The 11,887-nt window shown below is 31.9% G+C and overlaps 1 protein-coding gene across 18 annotated transcripts in view; it reads right to left on the reverse strand.

Annotated features, from left to right (window-relative positions):
* The window catches only part of LOC119641789 (tropomyosin-2), a 39,389-nt gene that overhangs the window by 17,176 nt on the left and 10,326 nt on the right, over window positions 1-11,887 (reverse strand). For 10 of the 18 annotated variants that reach the window (XM_038040628.1, XM_038040627.1, XM_038040637.1 and 7 more), the window contains 2 exons: window positions 5,876-6,009; window positions 3,340-3,457 (listed from right to left, as the gene is read on the reverse strand). In XM_038040628.1, the coding sequence (XP_037896556.1) occupies window positions 3,340-3,457; window positions 5,876-6,009 (252 nt within the window). Of the gene's footprint in view, window positions 1-3,339; window positions 3,458-5,541; window positions 5,660-5,875; window positions 6,010-9,461; window positions 10,199-11,887 lie in introns of those variants that run through there. The other 8 variants (XM_038040638.1, XM_038040634.1, XM_038040633.1 and 5 more) reach the window with 4 other exon arrangements.

The raw sequence follows: 11,887 nt of genomic DNA on the forward strand, positions 1-11,887 counted from the left end.
GGCATGTCTGTTCGTTTGTGTACCTGTAGCTGGAAAATATACTCCCCATTGCAAAAAATTACGATGCTTGCTTCATATTCGCAAAAAAATGGGGCTTACCGTATGCAGTCTACTCTTTTGTTGTAAGTGTTACTCATTACGTGTAAGCTAGAACATGGATGGATAAATATTTGCATCTAAATTCCTTAGCTAATCCTGCGACAACTATGTAACTCGGTAAGATATCCAACTTAAATTCTTTCGATTTTCTTTTTTTTAAGTAAATATAAAAGATTAGGCCGTAGTCAAAAGTTTTTTTTTTTTTTTGTTATTAGAGAGGATGAAATATCAATGCAAAAAACTAAAATATTTGCGTTCACTATTGGATCTGAAGGTATTACGAAATTTTTCTCGCCAGATAAATACGACGCCATAGTGCTCTCACGCTGATAAATGAATACTATGTTACACTAAGACAGGTTTACAAAGACAAGCTTCTGCGGTCTTAAGATACTAAGAGTTTTTAACGAATAAATACTTGGTTTCTTTTCATTTTTATACCTAGCACCAAAAAATGCGGAGTGTACTGACTCTCTCACAAGGTTTGGAACCCGCAGAAGGCAGCATCAGGTACCCAGTAAAGTATACATTGTATGTTATGAATGGTTTTAGTCATGCCCAACTGTCCATTTACGAAAATTAAGATATGAGCTTCAAGATTGGCAAAAACATTGCAAGTCCTTGGATGCAAGCAGTTATTAAAAACCACGCCACTGAGTACGTAAACCGAGACTTTTGTGCTTATTACTTTAAGTGAGACTTATTACTCGGAAACTACAATGGATATAAGAATACTAACTTCCCGGTACAAAAAAGGAGAGCATCACTAACGAAGAATGGATATCAGATTATCCCTTTTGTTAACTATAGAGCGCCTTCTAATTTCCCTTGTTTCCTCTACGGAAAAGCAGCAACTTTTTGATTTTAATAATTTGTTTTTAAGAAGCATATGTGCTAGACCCTCTGAAGAAAAATTCCCCTTATTATTTCCAACGATTATACGTGGATGATATTACATCGCTGACGGTTACTTGTGCTTCGTCATATATATTATAACATACGACCTGGCGATAAGTGAAATGAAATTTAATGGGAATATTCACCAGAGTCCACAGTGGCCCTATTAAACCAGTGTACCAATTACAAAAGAAGTGCGCAGAAAATTGTCGGCACCCTAATATTTCCTGAAAAATAATTTGCTTGGAAGAAAGAACACCAAAAAATTTCTATAATTTCTATAGAGTATTAAGTATGAGTTATGAATACTTTCATCATTTTACTTGTGCTAGTAGTTTGCCAAGCAATGATTTCGGATTAGTTTGAAATTCGAAGTGAACCTAATCTTGTGCACTTGCTTGAGAACCAGAAACTAATTCGGACGAATAAAATTTCGCAAGATCCTACACCGGGATATCACCGCCTGCAGTTCAAGTCTTTGGTTTATAGACATTTAAGAAATTTTTAAATTCAATTTCGATCTATGTTTTAAACTCCCTTCTCGACTTATTTGACTTCATCAATTCTAAAAAACATGGAAGGCTACCCTTGCTTTAGGATAACTGCCAAACTTAGTTTTTCGCTAACTGTAATTAACATTACAATCGACCTTGTATTGAACTGACTGTTTGTGCTTCTATTCGTTGTTATGCTGACTACATTTGAAAACTCTGTCCAGGTAGAAAAACAAGCCTAGTATAAATATTTTTCTTCTTGCTGCTGGCGTATCGAACACAAAAACCAACTAAATTAGTACTAATTAACATTAATTTAGCTGACTTTTGACACATAACGTGTCTGGGTCTGTTCACAATTACGAAAAAACCAATTATTCCACAATTACGGGTAAAAATTTTTAGAAAAGATATTAAAATATACGTAAATAGATATAACATTAACATATAAACTTTTTCGGATATATTTATACCCAAAACGATAAAAGACAGACGAACTATCGGTCGTGGCTGATAAAAGCTAATAAAAAATATTTCCTCGTACTTGAGAGAATGTCATTCCCGACTGGCTTGTGGGAATAAAGAATAAACTCACTTTTCCTTCAACTCAATTGGCCATAAGCTAATCCTACACACATACCGAAAAGTGAGAAGACCTAAGTGAACGTAATGCTCCAACAATGAAAAGCGAATAAAGTTTAACGTATGGGTTTTGCTTTTAATTAAGACCATTGAAATCTTTATTGACAATTAAACTTATTTGTAAAAATAAATCGTGAGTTATACAGCAAAAAAAAAATTTTTTTCTTCCATAACTGTGCTTTAGATACAATAACAGAAGTGACATTCTATGGTCACGAATATTATTCCAATAATTGGAAATAACTATGAAATAAATTATGTTAAGAATGAAGAGAGGAAGTGTTAAACACTTTCTGATTGTGTTTTTGTGAAATTGAAATCTTATTCGAATTCCATTTTCATTTTCAATTAACTGCTTCAACTAATCTCAATAAATACTTTTTTTTTTTAATTCCAAAAGCACTTAAAAAATTAACAAAATTTCATTGACAGTTAGGGATGACCGTGCGAGTCAACTGATTTTACATTATTTTTCTTTTTATATAAATACCCGCATAAGTTTTAACTTCGTTTTCAATTAAAAATCAAATCCACCTACTTAATGAAATTTATATCATACCTCTTAATTAGTGTCAGTAACATTTCTTGTTATTGTATATATATAAAAGCATTTTGCTGTACAAAAACTTTGTTCTTAAAATTGTACATTTTTACGTCCAACTTCGAATTCATCTGACTCGCAATTCTGCACCTTTTGTGTTGAGGACAAAGGTGTAGAAAATTCATTAGTCCGAAAATTTTAAAAATGGTTTTTACGCTGAATCATGAATGTGCTTGATGTCTGCAAGACAATTCAAATTTTAATGCTCATTAATTCATCTTAATTTATATACAAAAACTGTAGAGCTTGTAGTAAACTACTGGTAGGTATTCAGTAATAACAACGCGATAAAGGCACACATTTGATCATTATAAACTGTCTATGATCCAACACTTTGAATCAAGTCTGCGACAAATTCGAAGCTGGACTTTTGTTGACTTCGTTAATATTAGCAATGATACCAGATGAGAGTATGGACAAGTTATAAGTGCTGTTAGGCATCGTGTTGGTGGCGGTGCTAGTGGTATTATTTTCATTGACAACAGAGTTATTTTGTTTATTGGTAGATGATGAACAATCAGCATCAACGTTAAATAATGTTGCTGTTGTTGTCGTTTTTATTTTTGTTACTTTTGTTGGTGTTAATATATTTTTATTAATTTGCACCTCATCATATTTCTTGTCAGCCTCCTCGGCAAGGAAACGTGCTTCCTTCAATTGATTCTCAAGAGCGTCCATGCGTTCTTCATCGGCAAGGGCGCGATTCTCAAGGATCTTACGGGCGCTGGATGATTTCATTTATATAGAAAAACGTAATGTTTTTGATCGTTTGTTGCCCAAAGAAGACATCCAAGATTTATATCATGACGCAAACGTATCGTTATCGTTCATCGTCGACCAACGACGTTGTTTGAAACATAGAAGAGGGAAGGGTGCGCATACACATACACGAACATATATATATATATATATTGATAGACATTTAAAATATGAAAATGTAAATCCATTCCAATAAAAGTTGCCCAGCCGTAGGTAGAGCGCCAGAATTCCAGTCAATGCGATTTGGTGATCATTGGGATGATTGTTATTATTATTATTGTTGTTGGTGTTGATGTTGTTGTTTTATAAGGAAGGGAAAATATAAAAAATCCATTTTTGCATTTTTTGTTCGTTATTCAATTGAGTAATATTTAAAATTCAAGTGCTTTCTAAAGGCATTTAAAACAAAGATTTGTAACGTAAACAATACAAAATATTTCTTGTCAAACTTTTTATGACTGTAAGAAAATTTGACCACTCTATGCATCTACGTAGCAAATATTCCAAAAAAAATTCATATTTACACAACCTCATATTTATATTAAATCCTGAAAAACGGAGTACTTTTGGAAATTGACTAAGTACGTCTCTGTTATATGATACGAGAGTTTTTAAAACCATTGACTGTTTACAGCCAACATATTTTTAGGACGAAATATGAGGTTATACTAAAAAGTGTGCTATGAATATGAATTTTTAATTGGTATGAGATTTCCAACTGCTTGAGGCATTCGGTTTCTCTCGTTTGTCCGACTAGTGTATGCGGTTGAACGTCTCACTGTCACAAAATTTACATGAAAACTGAAACTAGTACACCTCTTTCTACATAACAATTAAACATGAAACACACCTGTACAACATACATATCTATACAAGCGAAAGGATGACGACCTACAACTTATTTGGTAGAACTATATCATTCAAAAGTGTATGATTAGTCATGATGAAATCGCCTAATCGACAAAATAGTTGTATATGCAGTTGAGTTGGTGTGCAATCACGACATATATAACTTTGCTAGTAGTTTTTTCCAATCATTCCCCGTTAATGGTTTGAAGCTGAAATCACTATGTTCTTATGTTCAAGGTTATAGATACACAAGGGGTACACACCCTTTACTAGTCTTTTGCAAGTATTCGTGAATAACTCATTACTTTGAGCTCATTTCACCATATTCTTTCTTCTGCTCTTGGATCAAACATTCAATTCCAAAATTAAACTGAGCAGATGAGACTTAACTTTGGGATATTTCAGAAAGTTGCCTATTTCAACGCAAAGGCCTAAAATGGCCTACAAAGAGAAAAGCTTATAAAACGCAAACTTTTTAAAAATTTGTCATAATAGACGTCATAATCATCTTGAATGCACTTTAAACATTTCCAACGTTTTAATAAGACATACCTCAGTCGCTTGGATATTTTCTGAATAGTTTGTTTTATGATTTAAAAGATAAAAAAGTTATGACCCTCGAATACCTTGTCTTTTGCAAAGTGCTACAAATCTCATACGTTTTCACTGAACCACTTTTTTGTTTACGCTCGAATCCATGGGAATTTTAATAAATTCTGAAAATTTCTTTGGTTATAACGCCTTTAGAGTTTTTAAAAAGTACAAATCAATAAGTACCAAAACGTAATTTCTCTTCAAATAAGATCAAAAACAAACATTTAAAGAAAAATTGACAAGTAAGTAGCATAAAGGGCTTAAGACTTAAAAATAGGCTTAATTCATAAGTTATGTATTAAAATAGAACCTTGAAATTTGCACAAATTCCAGAAAACCATGACATACACACTACAGGTGACATCCGTTACTCGCAATACGTAAATAGCACTTAAAGCTAGAAAGTTATATTTAATAAACCAGGAGCACTTAATGTCAAGAAAATAAATAAATAAATAAAAAATAGAAAGCATTACCGTAGATTATCTGACCCCAAAAAAAAAAAATTATAAACGCTGCGCAAACCCCTGATAACCCTAGAACCCTACGTTCTCACAGAGAAGAAAAAATTAAGTTTTTGTTTTGTTTTTGTTTAAGAGCATATACCTCTTCATATTTTTTATCGGCTTCTTCTGCAATTAATTTTGCTTGAGCTAATTGGGCTTCCAATATGGCTACTCTGTCATCTTCCATATTTGTACGATTTTCAAGAGCTTTTCGTATCCTAAATGTTTATAAACAGGTTTAATGTATGATCTTTTCTTTTAAATGACTTATAAACTATTGTTTGTGAGACCTTTACCACATGGGAATTTTTTGCAATAATAAAAGTGGCGTAGAATTTTGAACATATTTTTAAACATATAGCTAAATAATAAATTGTGTAAAATAATAATAAACAAAACTTTCAATACAATTCGCATTGAAAGCTGATACTAACCGTTCACTTTCATCCGCTGCTTGGGAAGCTTCGGAGAGTTTAGCTGTGGCTGAGCCCAAACGTTCCTCCGAACGTTCTAAGTCTTCTTCGAGCAATTGAATGCGGCGATTCAAAGCTGCAACTTCAGATTCGGCCTGCAATTCATTCATTTTTATTTACAAAAAAGCAAATTAAATAGATCTGAAAAAAACTTTTAAATCTAATCTAAATTCTTATAACTAAATTCAAAGATATGCTTCAAACGAAACTCTAAAGTATAGAGAAATCAAATTCCTAAAGCTATCTACTACATGTAAAGTAGTCTCTTTTAAGTTTGTTATTATATGATCAAACTTAAATAACACCGCTTCCAAAGAGAGGACGATCCTGTTTCGATGATGAACAAAAAGCTGTAATAAAAGAATTTAAAAAAACACCAAAAACCATGCTGCTGTCACCACTTAATGAAAACGGCAAAAGATGGACACATCATTATCCAATATTAAAAATTTATAATTTTTTATAGCATAAACTATTTTGCTCCCTCACATAATTTTAATTTAATAGATATGTAAAGAGAGCAAAACGAAAATTACGTCATCGTTGTTTTAAAATTCAGAAAAACAATTCCCCTTCATTTGATTTGAAGCACGGTGACTACTACGAAGAATAAAGGGAGATGCAGGGTAACAAATATTGTATAACTCGTCGATGAAATAAGCCTTTTTGTGGCTTTATTCATTGCGATAAATCGAAAAAAATAAATATATTTCATACATTTGCACGCACAATGTGTGCCTTATTTGCTGGAAATTTTATGTGTATACCGCGAAAAGAGACAAGATGAGCATGTGTTAGGAATGCTCGACTCTCTTACCGCGCCTTCCTGCGTGTATTAATTTTATTTACATTAATATAACGCACATACTGACACCTTGAATCATAACAAAAAACCGTAGTGTTTGTAAGATGCTAACTTGCAAACTAAAAAACTTAAATTTCAGCAAGATTGGAAGCGGAGACGAAATGCTTAGCGGCTAACAAAAACAGAGACAATCACTAGATAAAATGTTGATTTGTCTTAAAGAATATAGACGAAAAGTTCTTCCTTTTATACCATGTTACATACAATGTATTATAAATGAAAATTTGCATAGCTATTGAAGGGAACTAGCCAGTGTTGATTAGGACATTACTATGCTTAAAAGTTGCAAATTCACGAATATTAATCCTGCGATTGCATTCCCAATTTCTAGGCGTTACAATATGGTGAAGGCACTGTACATACTTCAAGATCCACTCAAGAAACTACGGCGACACACTTGTGCGAGTCCCAAGTTTGTAAAGCAACTATGCCATGTGGCGCCTTTTTTTCGCTTTAGAAAAACGTACAAAAATTGACAAATTTATTTTACGATACCATATATACAATCGCAGCAAAATTAATTGAATAATTAAGTGTGTAGTGAATAATAATCCACGAGTTAAGGAAATCTTTTTACGTATCAAGATGGAGGTAATAATTCACGATGTGTTGTAGACTGTTAAGAAAGTCTATTCTCCGAATTCTTAGTTGCTAAAACTCTTTTCCCAAGAACTCTAAATGTTGGAAAACCACCGTTAACTATTGAGACCCAACTCCATGCTGATGTCCGTAAACAATGTAAAGAAAACATGCACATGTAAAGATTGTGAAGCAATCGGTACTGCATGGTGCCATGTAAGAATATGTTAATTGTAAAGGAGCACTAGTGGAATAAAGCGAATTACAAAAAGAAAGAAGCATTGGCGAGGATATTTCTAATTTTCGACCTTTTGCGGCTGTAGGCGTGCTCTATAGACGGAAATTGGAGATTCATTTTAACTGATGAATGCCGTAGCATATCGATTACTCCCGTTTGTAAAATCTAATAAAAATACATTGCTAGAATTTAAACTGCAGTACTCTCTATATCAAGTGTTTCTTTGATCGACAGTATAATTTGTGTATTTCCTTGTGCTTTGCGAATAAAAAAACAAAAGAAAAATATCTTCTGTCACTTAATACGACGAATGTGATAAGTAAAAAACAATTGCCTATAAATTACATCTGAATAATAAAACGAACACCGTCAACATTAAGCGCCCAAAAGATAGGCTGTCTAACTATTCACTGAAATTGCTTTTTGTTTTATTTTCGGACAATTTACAGTTCGCCATAAATCTCCATAAAAAATATAAGCTGCACTTCCTTGCAAACTCATTAGAATTGTGTAGCGATTGCTCGAAGTGGACACTTCAGCGTTGGAAGTACTTTGGCATCCTGACAGATTCTGCGAAAAGCTAACCGAGTTGGTCCTTAAAGAAAGATTTCAAGAAATGTTCTATCAGATGTTAAATAGAAATACAAAGAAATGCCAGATTTTATAAGCGCGGAAAACAGAGCCTTTCAAATCTTATCGCAATAAAATGCGGATGATTCAAACCGTAGCACATTTTGCATCCATTTAAAGATAAAAATTAGTTAATAGTTTAGATAAAGTTAAATTATTTGAAAAATGTCAATGCTTTTTAAACATTGGTTAAACCATTCTGGATTCTTTTCCCACCAATTTAAAACGACTGCATATAGCAAGAACGTTCATAAGTCCGCAAATAACCTGTGGACATTTAAGCCTATAACTTTGAAAACAATTATCAGGAAATTACCATAGGCACGTACAATCTCACAAAATAAATAATTATTCAATCGGCTAAATATAGATGTAAGGAAATGTTAAAGAAGGGAGAAGAACATAGAAAACGCAATACCAAAAATGTGATGAAATGCAACAAAATTGATATAGAAATAATAGTCCCCCTACTGAACTTGCGAATGTATATGTGGCGTGACATTCAGTAACAATGTTCTTTGTCACAATTAAACAAGTATGTATGGAAGCATGGGATATAATAACAAAAACGTTTATAAATAGAAGTTTTCTTAACATAACCGTAAATGGCAGCAAAACTATATTCGTTTTTACTTTTTGCCTGCTGAATTCATCCAGCCGAACACCCTCAATTATGTATTGTACGAAAACGGAAATTTTGTGAAGCCACCTAAACTCGGGGAAATGAATGCATAATGGATACTAAATATAATGGCAGTAAGATTTGCGAAACAAGCTGAACAAATAACATATGAAATAGGAAAATAATTAAAAATATGATTAGTTCATTAACTAAACCGGAACATGAGCTAAAAATAATTTGCTTTGTAAAGCTGCAAGGAATTAAATATATAGAAGTCTGTTAAAATCGTAGCTTAGAGAAAATAACTTCGTATCTTTTGCAGGTCTTCTGTTCATGTCTCTTTCTCAGTAATTTCAATATTATATTTATCTTTGTCTTTCCTATTATAGAGTCTTATGCGTATCTTTGAAAGACAACAAATTCACAAAAGCAACTACTCCAACCACCAATAAAAGAAAAATATAGAAAAATAAAATAAAAAATAACTGCTATTTATTTTAAAAAAATCTAGCGATTTAATTTGCTGGTTTTTCCTTTCATTTAATTTTTTTTAGTGGCTTACCGTCTTAACTTTTGTACCTATTTTCAATCCTATTTTTATTATTTTACTTACTTCTTCCCGCCTAACAATCTCTGTTTGTAAGCGCTTTTGGTACTCCTCGCATTCATCTTTATATTTTTCCATTTCTTCCTTAGTTTGACGCATTTTTTTTTTAAGCACATCCAAGAGGGTGCCTTGTGGAATGTTGGTCGTCATTTTTGTTTATCTGCTTTCTTGATTTCGTTATCAAAACTTTTTTACTTGTAATGAAATAAGTATAACAATATTCCTGGTTATCTTTGCTTTTTATAATTTTTTTTCGGCACTTCAAACAGATTTTTCCACTACGTGAAAAATATATATGCGGTTATCTTCTTTTTGGTTTTTCTTTACAATTTTTCATTAAGTTACTTTTTATTGATGGACAGAAGAAAATGGTAATGATGTGAAAACGAGTGGCTGTGACAACGAATAAACACGAAACATTAGATAAAAAGCGATTACCGGTTGTTATTTTTTTTACTTAGTAAATTGGATGTTTTTCTTTCTGGTTAGACCACCAAAATCATTTTTAAAATAATTATTATTTATTTGCTTAATATTCACTTGCAATATCGCTTCTATTTCTCTCTGAATTTTTAAAACTCAAATAGTATGTGTACAATTTAAATACACAAAGTGAAGTGCATCGCACGAATTTTTCACAACGAATGAATAAACTTATTATCGTAGAGTGGTAGTGACGAACGACTACGTTGACAAAAACCGCCATTTAATATCTAGGTAGTGGAAAAGAGTCAAACAAATGTTTTGCCAACATGAAGAGAAAGCCTCGCCTAGATTTTCGTCAAAACTTGACGAGAGAATAAGTATTGAATTCATAATAGTAAAACAAAATACAACGCTGTTATGATTCACAATTAGTAGGGGAAAGAAAGAGATAATTCCTTTGTGCAGAGAAAATTTCTTAAAAGGTTTACGAAAACAACTTGCTAATATATAAGCTTTATAAAGCTGCTTGGTAAAATTTATGTAGAAAATAGTTTGCATCATTTCTAAAGAGAATTAAACCATTTAAAGGGAGGATTTGATTTAAATATTGTATAAAAATTCAATCCCCTCTTATACACACAGCAACTATCCTAATTAGAAATTGTAGTTAAAAAACTTTCTTATTAGAGATTTTCCATAGAAGTGAACTAAAATAGTAAAGCAAGAAACCTTAAATAATCTATAAGAGTTCAAAAAGCAAATCTATAGAAAATATATATTAAGTTTACTTTTTTGTATAATATAACTTTTTTCTCTTTTAAAAGGTTGTAAAAATAATTTCATTTTAAAAAGGACCTCTTTTAAAAACGTTTAGTTAAATGTTCTGTTAAATGAGAAGTAACAGAAAAGACGTCGTACTTTCTGTTAAATGAGAAGTGGTGGAAAAAAATTGTAGCAGCTCGATATACTTTATGTGGTTCTGCTACAGCTGTTGTCTTAAGTTTGGCGTAAGGGTTACTTTGATAATCACAATGAAAATACAGAGGTCGGGCACGCAAAAACAAAAAAAAAACAAAGAAAGAAATCCCAATGGTCTTTTCTTGCTCTTGCAAGAGTAGTTGTGAAATCAGAAGACCAGACATTCAACTAGTATGAATACAGCTCAGGGACGAGATGACAATTTGAAAGATTGGAAATGTCCAATTTGAAAGACCGGAAAGATTTTAACTTCTGTATCTCGCCTTGAACAAAAGTGAAAAGTCATTTAGAAAACAAACGCGAATTACGAAGCGAAACAATAAATATTAAATTAGATATTACTTGCAGACAATGTAGTGAAGTTTCAGTGCATGTTTGTGGATATGCACTGAAATACGTTATTAGTTTTTTTTCACGTTTGGTTTCGTGTGATATGTTCATTACACTTTATTAAATTCTAGAGTAAAGTGAACAGTTTTTTTGTGTTGTATATCTTATCGCTCACAAACTTATGAGTAATCAATTATGTTTTTTTGATGGTAAAATCACGTGACTATCATATTGTAATAATAAATAAGTTCTGCGAATATTTTTTTTCAATTGAGTTCTCATTGTTGAGATATATACATTGCAGGATAAAATTGATGTATAAGAGCACTTCACGCTTCCTCAAAAAAAAAAAGGAAATTGATAGTATATATACTATATATATTTGCCAAAATATGAGCCGCATGCACAAATTAAGTACAACCGTAACATTGCACATATATTAACGAAACAACATGAAAATATTGTAACCGATATATAATTATATAAATTTTGTCACATGAACGTTTTTAGGCATTAAGCCCATTTTCAAAGCCCATGTTCCTCATATCAACTTTGTGGAGAAAAAGTTACCCAATATTTGTAGCAGAAATTTTAATTAAAAGCCTACACATATGCACGCGAAAACATACACAAACACACAACTACATATGTATATACAAATGATGGTGTATAAATATTATGTATACATTTACACATTT

This window comes from Glossina fuscipes, unplaced genomic scaffold (assembly GCF_014805625.2).
Source record: "Glossina fuscipes isolate IAEA_lab_2018 unplaced genomic scaffold, Yale_Gfus_2 177, whole genome shotgun sequence".
Lineage (NCBI taxonomy): Eukaryota > Metazoa > Arthropoda > Insecta > Diptera > Glossinidae > Glossina > Glossina fuscipes.